The sequence below is a fragment of the Gadus macrocephalus genome, chromosome 12 (genome assembly GCF_031168955.1).
Source record: "Gadus macrocephalus chromosome 12, ASM3116895v1".
NCBI lineage: Eukaryota > Metazoa > Chordata > Actinopteri > Gadiformes > Gadidae > Gadus > Gadus macrocephalus.
Genome location: NC_082393.1, coordinates 24,580,295 through 24,603,097, shown reverse-complemented (window position 1 = coordinate 24,603,097; position 22,803 = coordinate 24,580,295). Strand labels below are relative to the sequence as shown.

The following is a 22,803-nucleotide window of genomic DNA, read 5'->3' as shown; positions in this document are numbered from 1 at the left end:
TCTGTGAGAGTGTGGGAGAGTGAGTTAGTGAGGAAAGTAGTTCACTTTTAGGCTCTGTAGAAATGTTTGAGACATGCGGAATAAAAATAAATAGGTAGTGTCGTTCTTCTTATAGACAACCCATTCTTTTATGATTTCGTATAAACTATTAAACAATCATAAAATCAATAACAGAGTACACCCCTTTCTCCATATTATATTTTTTTATTGAGATGTCAATTTATTTTGACGCGGGTTTAATTTAAAACCGTTTAACGAATCTGCAGTTCTGAAACACAGTCCACCGCGCAGCCTTCAAACAACCTTTATTCACACAACGTGGTTAACAGTACACAGTTGCCCTTCAATGTAATGTCCAGCTATCGCCCACTTTAGGTCCTTCACTGTGTATCGCCGGTGAGAAAAACGACATCGGGTTCAAACGATATAGGGTCATTTTGATACAATGGCATCCAAGCTCCTGCCTGTGTTGAAGTGAGTACCACCACTTTATTGTACCATATTGCCGTCCTGCATCAGTGAGTGTGTGCGTCTGTGTGTGCGCATTAGCATTAGCCTGCTAGCTAGTCGACAACACAGCGCTCACAGAGGGAGCTAAACGGGCTGCAAGCTTTCCACGTTATTATTAGTTGTAAGGTCACATGGGACACCCACATATAACCGTTGCAATCACAACCACCTCCTTGAAGCTAAGTGAAATGATCATGGTATAAGGTCACTAATTATTAATGGTGATGTAAGCTCACTATCTGCGATGTTTGGAGACCCAGACCCCAGAGCCTACGTACACAGTGTTGGATCACCTGTACAGCCTTGATGTTTCAGATAACAGCCGTGTTGGTTGGTTCGTGCAGGTTGACCAGCAAGGTCGCTGTGGCTGGAGGGGCCTTGTATGTTGTGTATGACTCCGGGCTCCTGGGAAGCAGTCAACAGGGAACCGAGGTCCTGGGGAAGGCAAAGACCGCCATCCCCCCTGCCATCAACGAGTGGATGAAGTACTTCGGGATGGAGGTAAACAAACAGACGCGCACGGCATACACATGGAGTTCATTGGTGATCATGAGCGCATCATGTTCTTTACATCGTTTTGACAGTTGTCATATTTCACCAGAGAATATAAATAACTTAATTTAGCTTAGAGTTTAAATGTTCTATCATTTTCTTCTTAATTATCTTTTAGTTGTTGTTATTGTAGCATTATAGTTGTTGACACGTGCATGATGTAATGGAGGGTTTGTCTAATCGAGAGGAATTCAAAAGGGAAGGAATAAGTATAACTTATGTTCTGAGGTCTTGCTGTATATGTTTAAACCTTGATTTCATCTAGCTGATTTGGTTTTGACCTCTGATTCGCATTGTGTGAACAATGATGCTTTTCTCTCCTCAAAGGCTCAAATCCCTGCATTGCCCACGATTGAGTTCTCCCCTCGTCAAGCATGGAACTCGGGTAAGATTTGAGCACTGTTTCTTGAGAGATTTTGCCTAGTCCGGCCTGTTGTGTGACAAATTGTTTTTAATGCTGTCCGTATCGATTTATTTTTTTGAAAATGTGTAAAAAAAATAATAGGTTGTTCCAGTATTGTCTGATTTGTATGTCTTTTTTTTCCAGGAGTGCGTACAACATTTTCCACACTTTCGGAGGGGCCCACAAAAATATGCGACTATACCAGTCAAGGATTCCAGTATCTAAAAGATCTTGCCAAATGAACCAGCACAACAAACTAAAATAGTAACATATTTATTAGTTATTTTATAATTTGGGAATGGGTTTTGGATCACATTTCACACTTCAGAAATTGAGCAACAGCTTTAAGTTCTATTCTCATTGGGAAAGACGAGACATTGAAAATTCGACATCAGCAAAACAAAAGTATGACAAACACCAACAATTATCTTCCTATTAAACTACCTTGGATGAAAAGTGGTTTTGAATGTTTGTTTTATTTAGTCTGATAAATAATATTGCGAAAATACACATACTTCTAACTGTATATGTTAATTGTATGTAGCGGGCTCATGTCTTATCATTAACTCTGTTTTGATTTGTTGTGCCCACTGTCCCAACTCTTTTATGAAGAGAACACTCTTGTATATATTCAGTCTCACCATTTCCGGTTGTAAAATAAATATTCCACAATTGATCAACCAGTTGGGAGTGAATTATTCATCATAGTTTTTTATAGTGGAAGGTCCCTTTCTGCCATAGTCGTTCTTGTTTGCATGTATGATGTTAAACGTAATGTTAATTTCACTGTATATTGCAAAGCCTTCAGATACTTTGGAGGGAAAAGGAAATGTGCAAAAACTTTATTTATGACAGAATTTTGACACAAATTGCCTGTCGATGCTGCAACTTCAGTACAAGAGGGAAGGATATTTAAAGAATGAAGACCGCACACTGCCATTTGAATATCCACTCAACATCACACCAGAGAAACAAGTTGTGGCAACATTCCTCCATTATAATCACAATTTCTTTTTTTAAAACACATTCACTTGTTTAAATTAAATATACACATATTTTTTGTTATTTTAAATCCAGGTTTTTAATAACTCCAGATTATTGTAGACATTTTCATTCTTCCACAACCATGGTTGAAATTTGTTTATGTCCACAAGTTTCTTCCTAATGACACATGCAAATTTTGAACAGCCACATAATAGAAAAGCATGAAACCACAGTATACCTATAAACTCACTACTTAACTGAGGCGTACACAGAATAGCCTGGAGGAGTGGCAGACATATATTCCTTAAACCATGATATGATCCATTATAATAATACTTTTAATAATACCCTTCTGATGAGTAAGAGACTCCTGCCCAATATTTACCGCTTATGTAGTTTGATGATAACTGTCATATATTGTGACTTTATGTCCTAACTTTACTTTATACTACATATCTGTTTTGAGAAAAGCTGGTGTGAAATATTCACATACAGGTTGATCACAACAGGCAACATTACAATACATTTCAGAGATAAATTACAGATTAAATACTGTAAAATGTATGGACTAGTCTGTAACAAATAACTGTTACAAATTTACTTCATGCGTGTAAAGTGATGCATAATTTGCAGCATTGGCTCTAATAAGCATGTTGGGTCAAACAGGTCAAGAGTACCATAACCTAAACAAATATGAACTATACACAATATAATGAGTGATCCTTTTGTCACCAACAATCAGACATAACCAATGACTCAGCATGTTGTCTTTGAAAATCAATTGTATACTGCATTTACAGTAAAGCATCATTGCACATGTTCTCCAATATAAACTGATGGTTGTGATTTTTTTTAAAACTCAAGTCACATTTACTATGTGGGACAATGAAAAACCAAGTGGTAAAGCTAGTAAGTTAGCAGTAGCGCAAGTATGTATGTGTGTGTATATATATATATATAAATATACATATATATATGTATATATATATAGATATATTGCAGCGTGATTAGCCTGAAGGCACTTAATGATATTTAAAGTTAATGGATAAATGTAGCAAATGGCAACATGCACCATAGAAACGTATGTTCCTTGTGCTTTTAACGACCAATGGCATCTTGGCAGAAACCTGCCATCGACCACAGAGTGAGAGTTGGTTCGGCATCAGACTGCATATGGGACATATTTTTGCAACCAAATAAGCAAGTATCCATTAAATAGTCGGCCGTCCATGGAGTTGCAAGTAAGAACAAGTGACATAAAGAAAGAGAAAGAAAATAAAAAAAATGAACAAACGAGAGAGAATAAAAGACCTGCATAAGGACAAACCATATTGTGTTGGTAGGGGCAATTTATCAGATGCAGCTACATATCTTACTTCTCACTGGTCCCCAAGTTTTCAAAATCTAAGTTATCCTTTGAGCAAATCAAGCACATTATGTCATTGATGTTAGCAATGAGAAAATTGCTTCCACACGATTTCTTTGCATAACTGTAAACATCTTATTACTTTGGAGATAATGTATTATTAAAGTATCTGACCGAAACTGCAGGTTTGTAACTGTTGGTTACTAGGAGGTATCCACAGCCTTTATATCATTATGTCAGGTGTTGTTTGCACAATAGTCAAGCATAGCAATGCTACAGCGTTGCTGTGCAAACAAAAAAAGCTTTTATTTTGTACAACGATTCATCATATGATTATGTTAATCCCCATAAAGGCTTTAAAAACAAAACATAACAACGAGAGACAAGCCCCTCTCGGGAGGGAAAGGGAGGTAAAGTGTCTCTTGCCATCTAGGTGGTCTTCACCAGGTCGTACACGTGGACGTGAAAGTCGTCGTCGTACTTGATGTAGTACACAGAGGGCTTGGCCGGCACCTGGTAGATGACCAGGCCCGTTCTCTTCACACCCTTGTCAGTAACGTACTCTACCTGCTTACCTACCAGGCTCTCCGTCTCCTCCCCGGGCTTCCTGTCCGCGGGCAACAGATGCTTGTTCTCTGAGGAGAGGAATGAGGGAGGGATGACAGAGTTAGTTTCTGTGGTTGAGCCGTTTGCCAGAGGCTTTTATCCAGTGACCTGCAGTGGGGTCATATACAGGTCATTGAAGAGCAATGTAGAGGTCGGACAGTCGATCACATACGCCTACATTTATAAGGCATTAGGGATCGAACTCAGGAGCTTTTGGAACCCTTAGCCACTTCTAATGTCCCGCCTCCCCTGATCTTGTTGAGTAACGTCAACGAGAATGCTTTCATTAAAGTCACATCCTCCAACTGATTTATTCTACAAATATTAAAAGCTGGCCAACCCGTACCTCTCTCTTTGTTTACATGCCATGTTCAATCGCCATATTCCTATGGTAGCCCAGAATGAACAAACGCCTCTGTAGAGGACGCTATCTCATCTCATCCTCATCATCATCCTCATCGTCATCCGCTTATCCGGGGTCGGGTCGCGGGGGGAGCAGCTCAAGCAGGGGGCCCCAGACTTCCCTTTCCCGGGCCACATTGACCAGCTCTGACGGGGGGATCCCGAGGCGTTCCCAGGCCAGTGTTGAGATATAATCTCTCCACCTAGTCCTGGGTCTTCCCCGAGGTCTCCTCCCCACTGGACGTGCCTGAAACACCTCCCAAGGAAGGCGCCCAGTGGGCATCCTTACCAGATGCCCGAACCACCTCAGCTGACTCCTTTCTAAGTAAAGGAGCAGCGGCTCTAATCCGAGTTCCTCACGGATGGCTGAGCTTCTCACCCTATCCCTAAGGGAGACGCCAGCCACCCTTCTGAGAAAACTCATCTCGGCCGCTTGTACCCGCGATCTCGTCCTTTCGGTCATCACCCAGCCCTCATGACCATAGGTGAGGATAGGAACGAAGATCGACCGGTAGATCGAGAGCTTTGCCTTGCGGCTCAGCTCTCTTTTCGTTACAACGGTGCGGTAAAGCGAACGCAATACCGCCCCCGCTGCTCCGATTCTCCGGCCAATCTCACGCTCCATAGTACCCTCACTCGCGAACAAGACCCCGAGGTACTTGAACTCCTTCACTTGGGCTAAGGACTAATTTCCTACCCGGAGTAAGCAATCCACCGGTTTCCTGCTAAGAGTCATGGCCTCAGATTTAGCGGTGCTGATCCTCATCCCAGCCGCTTCACACTCGGCCGCCAGCCGATCCAGTGAGTGCTGAAGGTCACAGGCCGATGATCCAATGAGGACCACATCATCCGCAAAAAGCAGTGACGAGATCCTCACACCACCGAACTGCAACCCCTCCCCACCACGACTACGCCTCGATATCCTGTCCATGTATATCACGAACAGGATTGGTGACAAGGCGCAGCCCTGGCGGAGACCAGCACCCACTGAGAACGAAACTGACTGGCTGCCGAGAACACGAACACAGCTCTCGCTTTGGGAGTACAAAGATTGGATGGCCCTGAGGATAGACCCCCTTACCCCATACTCCCGCAGCACCTCCCACAGTTTCTCCCGGGGGACCCGGTCATACGCCTTCTCCAGATCCACAAAACACATGTAGACCGGATGGGCATACTCCCAGGCCCCCTCCAGGATCCTTGCGAGAGTGAAGAGCTGGTCCGTAGTTCCACGTCCGGGGCGAAAACCGCATTGTTCCTCTTCAATCTGAGGTTCGACGATCGGCCGAACCCTCCTTTCCAGCACCTTGGAGTAGACTTTACCAGGGAGGCTGAGAAGTGTGATACCCCGGTAATTGGCACACACTCTCTGGTGAACAGGGGAACCACCACCCCGGTTTGCCACTCCTTTGGCACTGTACCCGACTCCCACGCGATGTTGAATAGGCGTGTCAACCATGACAGCCCCTCAACACCCAGAGCCTTTAGCATTTCTGGCTGGATCTCATCAATCCCTGGGGCTTTGCCACTGCGGAGATGTTTGACTACCTCAGTGACCTCCACCAGGGAAATTGACGACGAAACACCATCAACCTCGAGCTCTGCTATCTCATCTTTGGATTGTCATGTTACTCGCAAGCTGTGACCTGCAGGTTGACAGCCTAAACAACAAATGACTAGTTACAAATCTATCAAGGAGCCACATCATGTGACACTTCAATTGTGACGGACTTGGGGTGATCGGGCCTTCTCAGTTGCTGCCCCCACCCTTTGGAATTCACTCCCCTCCCACATCAAAGTCTCTCAAACCCTCTCTTCTTTCAAATATGCCCATAAAAAATACCTTTTCACACTAGCCTTCCCCACCTAACTCCCACCTTATTCTTCATGTTTAACCTCTGTTTTTCTTTTATTCCTAGTCTGTCTTACATAGTTTTGATAGGGCAATATGTAAAGCGTCTTAGAGTACCATATTAAGCGCTATATAAATTTCATTTATTATTATTATTATTATTATTCAATGCTGCCGTGGACGAGGAGATCCTTTTGCACAGGCTAGATGGTCCTACGACGCTGGAAGGGGAAAGGGGGGACGGGCTGCAATCTGCAACCTCACCCCTAGGGGCCGCTGAACCCTACATACTGCCCCTTTAATGTGTGGTTACTGGTACCTGCTTCAGGTAGAATCCTCAGGTCTCCGTCGGCGTAGTCGTCCCACAGCTGGTACATATAAAGCACGGGGTCCTTCTCGTAGGTGATGTAATACCAGTTGGTCATGATGGGGGCTCGCGAGAGGACCATGCCCCTCCACTCGTTCTTCTCGCCATCTTCTTTTTCAAAGAGATGCTCCACAGCTTTGCCGACCAACTCCTCAGCCCCGTGAGGTACTTTGATCTTGTTGTTCACTGCGAGGCAACACAGAGGAGGCCAATATTACCTTGTTTTTGCCGTATGGCCTTCAATTTCTCTCTATATATTACGTGTGGATGTATGCATGTGTATACTGTTCCTGATTATTAGATTCAAGTGCTATTATTGTACATAGACGTTGTTTGTGTGCGCGTGCGTCTGTGTGCGTGTGTCTGTGCGCATGCGTGCAGAGCATCTCGTGAACTAATTAGATTCTGTAACCAAACACGACACAAACAGAGAGTATCCAGCGAGGGGTTCTGACTGAGTGGAAAGCGTGCCACTCACCGACTTTCTCTGTAAGTACTTGTAGATTTGACACCCTCTCGTCCTTGAAGAGCTCGATCCCGTAGACGCAGTCAAATCCGTCATACTTAACCATGAACAGAGAGGGGTTGACGGTGAGACGGTCCAGCACGGTTCCCTTCCATTTGCTCTGGTTCCCCTTTTCACGCCAGTTGTGCTGGATGCGTAGTCCCAGAATGCAGTTGGGGTCGGGGGTTAACGTGTCACTCAGTTCACCGCTGCTCCGCTTTCTTGGGGGGGGAAGAGGGATATCCTTACAGCATGCGTGTACTCAAAGTTTGTTTATAATTATTTTCTACGTGTCATTATATGCCCCATTCTTGGGAACTTTATGGATTAACTTAATAACTGTAATGGTCTGACACCGAATTGAAAACAAATGAAGTGTTTATCATCCATCAGAAAGAAAAAGGAACTTAATTGAAAATGTAATTGGGTGTCACTGTAACATCTCAGAATACACCATATAGAATGCAAATGAATATGCTTAGTTTGTCATTTACAAGTGCATAACAATGATAACAATAATAACTCATTAAATATTTATGTAATAAATATATGTATATGTATGTATTAGGTATATATATATATATATATATATATATTATTAATATTGTTACTACCATTGTATATAGTAGTAGTAGTAGTAGTAGTAGTAGTAGTAGTAATAATGATACAATTTGTATGCTAAAATACATAAACAGTTAATAATAATAATAATATACTGTATGGCTGTATAGTTTTGTTTTGTATTGTATTGTGGTGTGTTGTGTTTCTACATACCTGCCCCTTTTCTTGGACATGCCTCTAGAAATTCAAAGGCAACTAAAAATGAGGAGAAGGTAGACGTTCAATTATGACTGGAATGGAACTCACTGTTGCAATGCTTCAGATATCGGCTAGGGCACAAGGCCTCCAGTTCAAGTGAGATGTAGTCTACGCAGCAGGGACTGACAAGCCGATCTGCCAATGGCTTAGCATGGAGGAATAACTTCCTGGTGATTCTCTTAAACTACCTATCTATGGAGGTCACCGTTTGATCCTAACGCGTATCTCAAGGCAGGACAATATACCTCGACGTGTCAACGACTGGCAATAATCGATCACTCGCAATCCCATAGAGTCATGTTTCTGTAACATAATGAAATGTAATAGATAGTGGGTGTTTCACAACTCTGTCATAAACGTTCTGGATCTAGAAAAAAATATGTACCGGCTAGACTTGCCGCAGCTATTGTCTTGATACTATTAGCCACCACGCAGGGTTGAATCCATGTTCTAACAGTTTATATTCACTACAGCAGCCTACCTTACCTGTACTGAGGACAACACACCTACAATGAGCTATAGCAATAGGTTATCAATAATTCTGCTCTGTCCATTCTCCACCTCAATGCAGATGTTAAAAAGTAGCAGCAGCTACACCTGATTTGTGTGTATTCGATGGTGAAATGAAACGATAGATCCGGTGTTAAAGCCGTAACGCATGCTCTTATTGACATATCTGTTACCTTTATGCTGATTTCATAGCAATATCGTTTAGCAGGTCTTGCTGAGAAATGTAGCCACACACAACCCGCCCATGCAAAACCTCGCGAAGCATATGGAAAATGGTAGGGCGGGCGGAAAAACTACACTACCCAGCGCCTCTCTATGCAGCTGTAGTGGACACGTTCGCACTGAACTCTGGGAATTGGTGTCCCAAAATAGACGACATTGAATCGGTCTACTACGCGGTCTACTCGGTGCGTTGAATTGACCACCAGCTGGTTTTGCTATTTTAGACAGGGAGTGTTTAAGAACAGCAATCACCCGAATGTGCTCATTCAGACAGGTCAACTCAATTGTATGGGTAAATGTTAGTACCCACAATGTGTTTCGAATGTGTATGATAGTTTATTTTTGTAATATGCATGTGAAAATATAAAATGAGGGTTATTGGGAAATAGAACCCAAAGGCCAGTGCACTTTTTGGGCAGTCCAGCAGATGGAGGTGTTGGAGAGGGGAAACGTAGAGTTTCGAGGCGTCGATATGTTTTGGCTTAAACAATGTTCCATTGTGCGTACGTACTAGTCTAATACAACTCAGCACCAACTTGCTCGTTAAGCTTCACTTCATTGTCTCTTTTTTTAGATAAATTGTGTATGGTAATCAAAACCCTGTCTCAACCATTATATTCTTCGTACCATCTACTATTTGACCATAGCGTAATTCCATAATAACAAGTTGAATCAGAAAACACATGTTTGCTTATGAATGAATTGTGTTTATTTTTCATGTTCAGAAAGGCCTACTTATCTCGACTAGATAGAAAATAGAAACAGTGGATATAAAAATGTTCTAAATGCATACATACACACATCAAATCTGACATCGTTTTTTGGGGTAATCAATCCATGCAACAAACTTGGATATGTCAGTATAGATGTTAGGTACATTTGGGTAGTCACAGTTGTTGTCCAAGTTTAACGAGACAATTCCAACAGCCATCTTGTTGCACACCAGAGGTCCTCCAGAGTCCCCCTGTAAAATAAAAAAATAATAATTCACTCATTCATTCAAATCTTAGAGCGTGGCTAAGTCACGCCCACCTCATGCGTCACGCCTGGACCTCAGAAACGCTAGTATGAGTCCGATAAATTGGAGTTTCGTTTTCAATCTGATTCTCCGTGAAAGGTTTCTGGCAAAGATTCTGAACTGAAATCGAAACTTTTAAAATTAAGCTCCATTGACTCCCACATATAGGCACTATGCATTTCCCCGTCTCAGGTCCAGACGTGACGCACTAAGTGGGCGTGAATTATCCAATCAATAGCAAAGATGAATTTGTGATAAAATATGTTTAGATCAAATTTGGGCCTACCTGACAAGCACCTTTCTTTGTCCCATATCCACCTGCACAGATAATGTTTGCTGGGAGAACATAGTATTTTTTAGCTGTTGCCCATTCCCGCTGACAAGTCCTCCGGTCAATAGTAGCCACATCGACCTCTCTAAGTTTAGCAACTCTAGGCCCCCGACTTTTGATATAACCCCATCCGGCTACAAGGCATGTCGTGTTCTTCTTGATCTTCATCTTCTTATTTGGAAGTTTAATTGGTTTTATTTTTGATGGTCTTGACAGCTAAAAAAAATTAAAACATTAAAATTATTGATTTCAAGGGTACGGAGGAAAAGAAAAACATAAAACATTTCGTTTTACAAGCAAAATATTTGGTATACATCTAAAAACCTATCTACACAATATAACAAATATAAGATAAAAAGTAGAAAAAGTATGTTCTCACTTTAAGCATCGTTATGTCACTCGCGAATGAAGTGTTGCTAAAGTCTGCGTGTTTGCACTTTTTGACGTTGTATCTCATTGTTCTCTCGTTGACCTTGCTGAGGTCATGGGTTCCGAGAACTACCGTCAGATTGGACCTCTTCCTGAATAAAGTCATGAAAGCAGCCATTCATATTATTATCTTAAAAATGCAAATATTTGAATATTCCCCAACTGCCATTATATAGGCCTACATCTTGCAGTTGTCCGATCATTTATACATTTAACCTACTTGATGAAACAGTGGGCAGCAGTAAGTACAATGTCCTTCTTGATTAGAAATCCGCCACAGAAATGTTTCCCGTCGTTTTGCACAGAAGCCATGAACTGCAATGAATTTGGTGGGACTTCTTTTCCTTCAATAATTTCCCCTCCAAATGCTTAAAATGAAAACGAAGCAAAGAGTTAATGTTTTTTCTAAGGCAGAAAATAAAGCTATGCACAAAGACAAACATAAACATTATAATATGAAAAATATATTTGGGGATAACTGTTGCACTATTGGCAATTTCCCAATCAATAATACTACACAATACGTGTATTATCTATTTGATCACTACTGTATACATATTGTTTTAAAATGTTCTTACCTTTTTGCACTGAACATGACAGCACAATACAGAGGAGTGTGTGTAAGCGAAACATCACGATGGCACTCAGCACTGAAAAGTGATGTGTCACAAGGAGGTTGAGATGCTCTTAATATGACCAAGATTTTAACATACAGCCTCTTGTGAAGATGACGTTGGACCTTACAGATGAGTCTGACGGGAACATTGTGGTCATGCGAATTTTGCGAAGTAATGCCTGTAGACCACACTCAGCAACACGTCCGCTCTGAACCACAGAGACCGTGCTTCACCTTATCTGACTCACGTGTCGGTGTGAAGATCTCACATTTAGGTTCTCATGTCTTCCTTTGAAAGAGTCCGCTGCATTGTTTCAGTTTGGTTCCTTTAACCAATTCCCCTCAGTCTAATTCTTTATCTGTTATAGCTAAACCTGCTCTATGTAACCTTTCCTACTGCAGCTATTTAATCCATTTAACTAGAGAGTAATCTGCCAATAGTGACAAAAGAATATTCTGCCATTAGTGACAAAATAATATTCTGCCATTAGACTCGGGACGCTCCATACACACAGCCTAGCCTTATGGGAAACTATCCTTTCATTCATAGCATTCATACGTTGGTGTTTCGCTGATAGCCAGCAGCCAAAGATCACCACTTAATGTAAACTAGGACTTTGGATAACATATTTCCGAAGTTCACCTGTCCATCTCTTCTTAAATCTTTCTCTGTCGTGAATCAAACTTTATTTGATGCTTCACCAGGTGATTGGAATGTGTCAGTATGGTTCTACCCACAATGTGTTTCGAATGTGTATGATAGTTTATTTTTGTAACATGCATGTGAAAATATAAAAAGAGGGTTATTGGGAATTGGAACCCAAAGGCCAGTGCACTTTTTGGACAGTCCAGCAGATGGAGGTGTTGAAGAGGGGAAACGTAGAGTTTCGAGGCGTCTATATCTTTTGGCTTAAACAATGTTCCATTGTGCCTACGTAGTCTAATACAACTCAGCACCAACTTGCTCGTTAAGCTTGACTTCATTGACTCTTTTTTTAGATGAATTGTGTATGGCAATCAAAACCCTGTCTCAACCATTAGATTCTTCGTACCACCTGTGACCATAGCGTAATTCCATAATAACAAGTTGAATCAGAAAACACAAATGTTTGCCATGAATGAATGGTGTTTATTTTTCATGTTCAGAAAGGCCTACTTATCTCGGCTAGATAGAACATAGAAACAGTGGATATAACATTTTTCTAAATGCATCGTTTTTTGGGGTAATCAATCCATGCAACAAACTTGGATATGTCAGTATAGATGTTGGGTACATTTGGGTATAAGCAGTTTCCGCGTAGGTTAAACGATACAATTCCAACAGCCATCTTGTTGCACACCAGAGGTCCTCCAGAGTCCCCCTTTAAAAGAAAAAATAATAATTTACTCATTCATGCAAATCTTAGAGCGTGGCTAAGTCACGCCCACCTCATACGTCACGCCTGGACCTCAGAAACTCTTGTATGAGTCCGATAAATTGGAGTTTCGTTTTCAATCAGAATCTCCGTGAAAGGTTTCTGGCAAAGATTCTGATTGAAATCGAAACTTTTAAAATGAAGCTCTGTTAACTCCCATAGGCACTATACATTTTTCCGTTTAATTGACTCCCACATATAGGCACCATACATTTGTCCGTCTCAGGTCCAGACGTGACGCATTAAGTGGGCGTGAATTATACAATCAATAGCAAAGATGAATTTGTGATAAAATATGTAAAGATACATTTTGGGCCTACCTGACAAGCACCTTTATCTGTCCCATATCCACCTGCACAGATAATGTTTGCTGGGAGAACATAGTTCTTTGCTGCTGTTGCCCATTCCCGTTGACAAGTCCTCCGGTCAATAGTAGCAACTTCGACCTCTCTAAGTTTATCAACAGCAGGGCCATTAGTTCTGTTAAAACCCCATCCGGCTACAAGGCATTTGGTGTTATTCTTGATCTTCATCTTCTTATTTGGAAGTTTAATAGGTTTTATTTTTGATGGTCTTGACAGCTAAAAAGAATTAAAGCATTACAATTATTGATTTCAAGGGTAGGCCTACGGAGGAAAAGAAAAGCATAAAACATTTCATTGTACAAGCAAAATATTTGGTATACATCTACCTATCGACACAATATAACAAATATAAGATAAAAAGCAGAAAAGTATGTTCTCACCTTGAGCATCGTTATGTCACTCGCCAATGAAGTGGTGTTAAAGTCTGCGTGTTTGCATTTTTTGACGTTGTATCTCATTGTTCTCTCGTTGACCTTGCTGAGGTCATGGGTTCCGAGAACTACCGTCAGATTGGACTTCTTCCTGAATACAGTCATGAAAGCAGCCATTCATATTATTATCTAAAAAATGCAAATATTTGAATATTCCCCAACTGCCATTATACAGGCCTACATCTTGCAGTTGTCCGATCATTTATACATTTAACCTACTTGATGAAACAGTGGGCAGCAGTAAGTACAATGTCCTTCTTGATTAGAAATCCGCCACAGAAATGTTTCCCGTCGTTTTGCACAGAAGCCATGTACTGCAATGAATTTGGTGGGACTTCTTTTCCTCCAATAATTTCCCCTCCAAGTGCTTAAAATTAAAACAAAGCAAAGAGTTAATGTTTTTTCTAAGGCAGAAAATAATGCTATGCACAAATATACATTATAATATGAACAATATATTTGGGGATAATGTTGCACTATTGGCAATTTCCCAATCAATAATACTACACAATACGTGTATTATCTATTTGATCACTACTGTATACATATTGTTTTAAAATGTTCTTACCTTTTTGCACTGAACATGCCAGCACAATAAAGAGGAGTGTGTGTAAGCGAAACATCACGATGGCACTCAGCACTGAAAAGGGATGTGTCACAAGGAGGTTGAGATGCTCTTAATATAACCAAGATGTTAACATACAGCTTCTTGTAAAGATGACGTTGGACCTTACAGATGACGGGAACATTGTGGTCATGCGAGTTTTGCAGAGTAATGCCTGTAGACCACACTCAGCAAAATGTCCGCTCTGAACCACAGAGACCGTGATGCACCTTATCTGACTCACGTGTCGAAGATCTCACATTTAGGTTCTCATGTCTTCCATTGAAAGAGTCTGCTGCATTGTTTCAGTTTGATTCCTTTAACTAATTCCACTCAGTCTAATTCTTTATCTGTTACATCTAAACCTGCACTATATAACTTTTGCTACTGCAGATATTTACTCCATTTAACTAGAAAGTGTCCCAAGAATAAAACAGACACATCCAGGCATACTCATAGGCATCAATGCATTGCTAAATGTTGTCCCCCTCTATTATGAGTTCAGCTCACCAGTTTATACGGTTGAATTGAATATATTTGTATCATGTTGATGTTAGAGATAGTTTGAAATCTGAACAAACCAAGCTTATGAAATGTTATTATTGCCTCAATAAAAACAAAGCCTAGTGTCATTCTCTTGATTTTATTGCCAACATACCGAACAACTAGCCTGCCAAGAGCCGGCCCTACACGGTTCTAAACAGTTCCTTGTCCAAGGTCTGGGATTGGTCCTCGGTAGTGGCTCCTCATCGCAGGCAGCTGTTGTCTGAGGAGGCTTGTATCATATGGCACGTGATGGAACATGACAAAGGGTCCTATGTGTCCTGGGTTTCCTATGGTCCAATGTTTCCTATGATCCTATGTCCCCATGATATTTTTGACACGTGATGGAACATGAAAAACGGCCCTTGTTCCCTGCAGACCTATGTCCCCATTACAAAGGGTCCTATGTTTCCTAGTTGTGACTATTACGAACAGGGCCGACGGACTGCGGGGGAAAGCGAGACAGTTGTGGGGGGGCCCAAGGCAGAGGGGGGGCCCATGGCAATAAAAAAAAAAAAAAAAAGAATAATTTTCTACCAGCCCAAAGAGTTAGGAGTCGCACACGGCCACGTCTCTCCCCCCCCCCCCCCCCCCCCCGTCAACAATTGCTACCTACTACCTAAGATGGAGCTTTTTCCGGATAATCCAGCAGATGGAGATGTTGGATAATGTTAACGCGCGTCAGCAATGGTTTTGGGCTTCCACGGGCATGCTGCATAGTCCAATGCAAACCAACCCGTTCAGCCGTTGGTTGAGTGGGTTAGTTATTATGACAACAAGATCCATGCCTGAGATACATTTTGCCTGACTGATGTATTGATCGCATTATCTGTTTATTTGAGAACTTTTTAAAGGTGTTCTATGACGATGCTGAGTCAGAAAATAAAAGGGTTTGCTGAGGAGGAAGTTTATTGAATATTTTTAAGAAGCACTGCCTGATACAACTAGAATATAATGCCTACGGTCTACATCTTCAAACAATCTACAAAACACAGCATTGCACATTTAGCTTGAATATATAATAATACAATTTGGGGTCACTAATCCATGGCAGAAACTTTGTTATGTCAGTGTAGACATTCGGTAGATGTGGGTAGTCACAGGTACGGCCGGTATATGATACTAATCCAACAGCCATCGAATTGCATACAAGAGGTCCACCAGAATCCCCCTGAAAAAAATCAAAAACACACAATAATTCACCCAATGAATCTGTTATCATAGTTGATTTATGCTAAATGGAATTTACATACCTGGCAAAAACCTTTATTCGTTTCGTATCCACCAGCACAGATAGTTTTAGCTGGGAGTTTTGGCCATTTCCGCTGACAAATCCCCCGGTCAATAGTAGCCACATCGACCTCTCTAAGTTTCTCAACTCCAGGGCCCCCACTCATGATAGAACCCCATCCGGCTACAAGGCATGGGGTGTTATTTTTTATCTTCATTTTGCCATTTGGAAGTTGAATTGGTTCTATTTGTGATGGACTTGACAGCTAAAAACCAACAAACAAGCATTACAATTATTAATTTCAATGGTACAGAGGAAAATAAATGTTCCCAAATCTACCTATACACCAAATAACAAATATATGATGTTGGATAAAAGTAGAAAAGGTATGTTCTCACTTTGAGCGTCATTATGTCGTTTGCTAAGGAAGAGTTGTCAAAGTCTGCGTGTTTGCATTTTTTAACGTGGTATCTCATTGTTTTCTTGACCTTGCGTAGATCATTCGTTCCCAGAACAACTGTCAACTCCCTGATTAAAAAATTAAGTATCAAATTATTAGTATCTTGGATACACATACTTTCCCATACAAATATGTGTGATTCAAATATTTCCCTCCAATCATTGATTGCATACGTCGAAACATTTCTACATTTCACCTACTTTTTGTCACAGTGGGCAGCAGTAAGTACAATGTCCTCTTTAATTAGAAATCCGCCACAGATGTGTTCCCCCTTGTGTTGCACTGAAGCCATGTACGGCAATGAATTTGGCGGGACCTCTCTCCCATTAATAATTGTACCTCCAAGTGCTTATACGGAAAAACAAAAACAATTAGTCATTAAAATTGGTAAGCCAGAAAATAAACCAAATATACATTTCATAATTTGTACCAAATTCTGTTAATTATTGTATTTATTAAAAACATTAATTAAGTCATTTGACGGTCAAAAATACACTCTAATACTTATGAAAGAATGATTCACATTGTTATAAAATATTCTTACCTTGTTGCGCTGAACATGCCAGCACAATAAAGAGGAGTTTGTGTAAGCGATTCATCACGAAGGCACACAACAGTGTCAGGATGTCGAGATGCTCTTGGAATACCCCAGATATGGACCTTTGCTCAACGTTAGGCAAGGCAAGGCAAGGCAACTTTATTTATATAGCACTTTTCATACACAAGGCAGACTCAAAGTGCTTCACATATAAACATTGTCATACAATAAAATAAAATAATAGATAAGTAAAAGAAAAACATATGCAAAGAAATGGGTAAAATATAAAAAGGCATTTTAGTATTAAAATAGAAAATAGAGGCAAAGTTATTTAAGATTTTAGCAGAAGGCTATAGCAAACATAAAAGTCTTCAGTCTTGTTTTAAAGGTGCTCAGAGTTGGGGCAAGTCTTAAATCCTCTGGGAGTTTATTCCAGCTATTTGTTGCATAGTAACTAAATCCTGCTTTCCCATGTTTTGTGTTTACTCTGGGGATAATTAACAGATTGGTCTCAGAGGATCTTAGTGGTCTAGAAGGCTGATGTAGTGGAAGCATATCAGTTAAATATTTTGGGCCTAAACCATGTAGGGATTTATAGGTTAGCAACATGATTTTAAAATCAATTCTCTGACCTACAGGAAGCCAATGTAACGATTTCAGAATTGGTGTAATATGATCAAATTTTTTGGTCTTTGTTAGAACTCTAGCAGCAGCATTCTGAACAAGCTGAAGCTTCCTCAGAGTTTGTTTTGGGAGACCTGTGAGGAGACCATTGCAGTAATCAAGCTTACTAGTGATAAAGGCATGTACACGTTTTTGTAAGTCTTCAGTGGACATGAGCCCTCTAAGTCTTGCTACATTTTTAAGGTGATAATATGCAGATTTTGTAACTGATTTGATGTGACTGTCAAAATGTAAATCTGAATCCATGATAACCCCTAGATTTCTGGCTTTGATTGAGGTTTTCAGGGACAGAGAGTGAAGGTGTTGGGTTACTTTAAGCCTTTCCGTTTTAGAACCAAATACAATTATCTCTGTTTTGTCCTCATTTAGTTGAAGGAAATTTCGGCACATCCATTCCTTCACTTGCTCAATGCACTGGCACAGCAGATCTATGGGCCGATAGTCATTTGGTGATAGCGATACATAGATTTGCGTGTCATCAGCATAGCAATGATGGTCAATATTGTTATTTTGCATGATTTGCCCTAGTGGGAGCATGTAGATGTTGAATAAAGAGGGTCCTAAGATCGAACCTTGTGGGACTCCACATGTCACATTGGTTGATTCTGATACAAAGTCGCCAATGGAAACAAAGTAGTTCCTATTTTGTAGGTAGGACCTGAACCAATTTAAGACAGTGCCTGAAAGCCCCACCCAGTTTTCTAACCTTTCCAGAAGTAATGTATGGTCTACAGTGTCGAATGCAGCACTGAGGTCAAGTAGCATTAGTATTGAGGTTTTGCCAGAGTCTGTGTTAAGACGGATGTCGTTTACAACTTTAATAAGGGCGGTCTCAGTGCTGTGCAGGGGTCGAAATCCTGATTGGAAGGTGTCATAGCAACCAGTTGATGCCAGGAAGTGATTTAGTTGCTGGAGGACAACTTTCTCAATGATTTTACTTATGAAGGGTAGATTTGATATTGGTCTGTAGTTGTTAATAATAGAGGCATCTAGGCTCCGCTTTTTTAAAAGGGGTTTAATAACTGCAGTTTTCAAAGCTTTTGGGAACTTGCCTGACTGGAGAGAGTTGTTAACTATCTGCAATATGTCTACTGCTAGGCAGTCGAAAACATTCTTAAAGAGGTTGGTAGGTATAGTATCAAGGCAACAGGTGGATGGCTTTAGTTGTGTCACAGTTTCCACAAGATTTTGCGAGTCTATAACATCAAAGCATGCCATCCTTGCCATGTAATTTTTGCCTGAACAGGGTGGTAGTCCAACATTTTTGTTTGACGTGGAGATATTGATGGCGCGTCTGATACCTTCAATTTTATCAATATAAAAAGCTGCAAACTCATTGCATTTCTGCGTGGACTGGAGATCAGGTGGAATTTCTGTTGGGGGGTTGGTCAGTCTGTCAACAGTTGCAAATAGGGTTTTTGCATTATTAGTGTTGGTTTTAATGATATTGGAGAAAAATGTTTCTCTAGCATTTTTTAAGTCTAAATTGTAGGCACGGAGGCTCTCTTTATAGATATCATGGTGAATAGGAAGTTTTGTTTTACGCCAGATGCGTTCAACCTTCCTGCATTCTTTTTTCTGTGCTGTTACAGAAGCAGCTTTTCTCCAGGGTGCCTTTTGCTTTCCAGAAATCGTTTTAACCTTATAAGGTGCAATGACATCTATGACTTTCAAAATTTTCAAATGAAAGTTTTCTACAAGATCATCAGCAGAACATGGGTTTAGAGGTGGTAGCAAGGAGATGGCCTTTTTAAAAAGTACAAATCATCAGTATGAAAATTGAAGTCACCAGTTATAACTAGACAGTCAAATTCTGTGGAGATGCTAGACAATAATTCTGTGAAGTCATCGAAAAAATTTGCAGAATATGTGGGTGGCCTGTAAATAATTAATAGGAGAACTCTGGGGGAGCATTTCAATACAGCACTAAGGTATTCAAACGATGGAAAATCACCAAATAACATCTGTTTCCCCTGAAATACATTTTTAAATATAGCAGCAACCCCTCCACCTCTTTTTCCAGATCTACATGCATCAAAAAAGTTATAGTCGGGAGGGGCTGTCTCTATCAGAACGGTTGCACTGTTATTTTGTTCCAGCCATGTTTCAGTTAAAAACATAAAATCCAGTTTGGAAGTGGTAATAAAATCATTAACTAAAAATGATTTGTTATTAAGAGACCTCACATTAAGTAGAGCCATCCTGATGGGGCTGTTGATAGGCTTTAAGGTTGTTTTTGGTTTGGAGGCAATAGATATGAGATTTGTGAGGTTAGCAGTGTGTCTAAGTTTCCCTTTGTTTACTCTCTTAGTGGTTACAGCATGAATGCGAAAGTTGCCCTGCTTTGACGTTGGCAACCTTGGGTTCAGCAGATTATGAGAAACTTCCTTTATACTGTGTCTACGGCTGAACCCTTTTTTGTCTCAATAATACTCAGGACTACTATCAGTACGGGGGCGGGGGTGGGGCGCCATCCTCCTGGGTGTTAGCAGTGTTAGCAGCCTGCGGCCATGACGTGGCGATGCTATCATTGACACAGATGCAAGTTTGATGCCAGCATGTTCCAGTTTCTTAAATTCGGCTGGAAAATCGCAAAGGGAGGAGACATTGGGGCTGGAGTTGTTGTTGTGGCTATGGGAGAGATGAGGCTGGAGGTCATCGTCGATGGGGGAGTGCAGAGGAGGGGGGTGGCCGTTCCTCGCCAAGCCAGCATCAGCGATGGGGGAGGGCACAGTGTTAATGGCGTCGGGCGGGCTGTTGTCTCTCTTCAAGGTCTGTGGGCTGTCTGCTATCTGTGTGTCAGATAGTGGCAGAGTAGTTGTGTGGGGGAGGCTGTAGTCTCGCTTCTTCTCAACCTGTGCTCTGATTGTGGCCTGTGCGTCAGACCATGGCAAGATTGTGGCCTGTGCGTAAAGCGAGAAGAGAAGATTGTCCCTCAACAGTTTTGAGCCTAACCTGTTTGGGTGTAGGCCATCTGCTCTGAAAAGATATTTGCGCCCCCAGAATAAGTTGAAATTGTCAATAAAGTCCCTTCCTCTTTCATTGCAGACTCTGGAAAGCCATGTATTCAGTGCAAGTAGACGACTGAATCTGTTTATTCCCCTGTCAACTGTTGGTATGGGTCCACTGATGGAAGACTTGATGTGTATTTTGTCCAGTGTATCCAATAGATCAGTGTAATCCCTCTTCAGAAGTTCTGACTGTTCTCTTTGAATATCATTAAATCCTGCATGCACAATAATCTGTGAGATTTTGGGGTTTTCCAATATGATTTTGGCTAGTTTATGGTTGATATCACTAACCATTCCATATGGGAAGATGCATGTTTTGATCTTCTTACTGGTTATATCCTTGATAGTTGAGTCTCCTATAATCAGAGTGTCTAGTTCATCTGCTTTCTCTGAGATGGGCCCTTGTTGGACGGTGGCAGACACATGCGCAGCCCGCCTCCGTGGCGACTGGTTGTTCCGTCTCAGTCCGCACTGTCCGTCCGGACACATTTCAGGGGTCAGGGGTGCACAGGTGGCCGAGGCATGCGCAGCTCGCCTCCATGGCGACTGGTTCTTGTTCCGTCTCTGTCCGCACTGTCCGTCCGGACGCATCTCGGGGCTCAGGGGTGCATGGGTGGCAGGCGCGTTCGTGGACTCTTGAAGTGGCAGGAACCGGTTCTTCAGTGGCAGGGTTGATTTGAGTGACGGGCTAATCCAGCTGATACATGTAACTTTAGCTTTGGGTAGCTTAGCATTTGGTGTTGAGTGAACTTGTTGATTCACTTTGGTATGTTGCTTTGGCTTAGCGCCGACTCTGTGCCAGTGAGACGCAGCTGGAACTGTCTCTCTCTTGTCCAGCTTCGGGAAGACGAAGAAGGTATTTTATATAAACCTTCTAGACTGCAGAAAGTCTGCGTGAGTTTCACTTCCTTCCACTTCAAACTACACCTCCTACCTCAAATTAATCACCCTTATGATGATTCATGACAATCTCGGGCTCTCAGGATAGATAACACCTGGTAGAACCTAGCTAGATGCCTACAGGGTACAACGTTTGTCTTGTAACCATTACCCGATGCGGGTGTCCTACATGCGGGCCCTTTGTGGCCCTCACAGCCCCAGGCATGTGGAGTATGCCCAACAGGTGGGGCTCGCCTAGTCAGGACCGCATACCTGCGGTATGGCATGGCTAGGATTTAGCGCTAATGTGGCGCGTGTGCCGCTCAGCAGACCTGTCTCATGTCCAGCCAGTGGGTTTCAGACGCGGCCGCTAATCCACTCATGAGAAGGCCTCAGCCTGTCGCTGCCAAGACATCCAAGGACTCCCAGAGAATGACACCAGATTCAGATGCAGGACATGAAGACAGACATGTTCATCAAGACATGCTGGTGGTTTGGTTCCATGGGAGGCTTTTATTGTTTCTTTCAATGGAAGTTAGCTGCTCCTCGTCATTGGTGATTCAAATTAGACTTCTCTGGGATTTTATCTTATCTAATCTATGTGTGCACACACACACACACACACACACACACACACACACACACACACACACACACACACACACACACACACACACACACACACACACACACACGTGTGCACAAAAGCATGCACACTCACCACCTCTTGTGATGAGAAAAGGATTGTGGGCCTGAATTTTGCAAGAAATTGTACACCTTGTGTGCGACATGCCTTTAACGTACGGGCTTGTGGTTCGGAAACAAATACATTTGTTTTCTCACACTAAGAAGTGTAATTCCTTGCAAATACACCAACAAACCCACACGTGTACGTGGACGCAAACACAAACACGCACCCACAATAAGAGCGCAAGGGAGCTAGATGGTGGGCCAAACATGATAACACACTCATAAACTCACAACCCACACGCACACAAACCTCATACACATCCATCCGTCTGGGGCGGCTAGCGTTATACAACGTGGTTTCTGTCACAAAATGAGGTCTGATCCTTATTTCAGGGTCTCGCAATTCTGGCCCCTGAACAAATGGCAGACTAAAGGATTAGCGAGGGCCTGTTGATAGTGG

General features: G+C 41.7%; 3 protein-coding genes across 5 annotated transcripts; 1 reads left to right on the top strand and 2 right to left on the bottom strand.

Annotated features, from left to right (window-relative positions):
• The first annotated feature begins 310 nt into the window (after positions 1-310).
• micos13 (mitochondrial contact site and cristae organizing system subunit 13) lies at positions 311-2,141 on the top strand. Its single transcript, XM_060066243.1, has 4 exons — positions 311-474; positions 855-1,011; positions 1,390-1,447; positions 1,610-2,141. The coding sequence occupies exons 1-4, from the start codon at positions 446-448 to the stop codon at positions 1,705-1,707; spliced, it is 342 nt and encodes a 113-aa protein (XP_059922226.1). The 5' UTR covers positions 311-445; the 3' UTR covers positions 1,708-2,141.
• Positions 2,142-2,292: 151 nt separating this feature from the next.
• On the bottom strand, positions 2,293-9,194 carry LOC132468510 (spindlin-1-like). Its single transcript, XM_060066242.1, has 5 exons — positions 9,050-9,194; positions 8,322-8,363; positions 7,521-7,768; positions 6,995-7,228; positions 2,293-4,450 (listed from the first exon to the last, which is right to left on the bottom strand). The coding sequence occupies exons 2-5, from the start codon at positions 8,339-8,341 to the stop codon at positions 4,245-4,247; spliced, it is 708 nt and encodes a 235-aa protein (XP_059922225.1). The 5' UTR covers positions 8,342-8,363; positions 9,050-9,194; the 3' UTR covers positions 2,293-4,244.
• A 602-nt stretch (positions 9,195-9,796) lies between these two features.
• Positions 9,797-14,379, bottom strand: LOC132468507 (granzyme B-like). 3 transcript variants are annotated; one of them, XM_060066238.1, is made up of 5 exons: positions 14,272-14,379; positions 13,923-14,070; positions 13,653-13,794; positions 10,403-10,663; positions 9,797-10,062 (listed from the first exon to the last, which is right to left on the bottom strand). In XM_060066238.1, exons 1-5 carry the CDS (start codon positions 14,324-14,326, stop codon positions 9,901-9,903), a joined length of 768 nt encoding a protein of 255 aa, XP_059922221.1. In that variant the 5' UTR covers positions 14,327-14,379; the 3' UTR covers positions 9,797-9,900. The 3 variants fall into 3 exon arrangements, with proteins under 3 accessions (XP_059922221.1, XP_059922222.1, XP_059922223.1); XM_060066239.1 differs by lacking the exons at positions 13,653-13,794; positions 13,923-14,070; positions 14,272-14,379 and adding exons at positions 10,827-10,968; positions 11,097-11,244; positions 11,455-11,630; XM_060066240.1 differs by lacking the exons at positions 9,797-10,062; positions 10,403-10,663 and adding exons at positions 12,285-12,853; positions 13,228-13,488.
• Between the last annotated feature and the right edge of the window lie 8,424 nt (positions 14,380-22,803).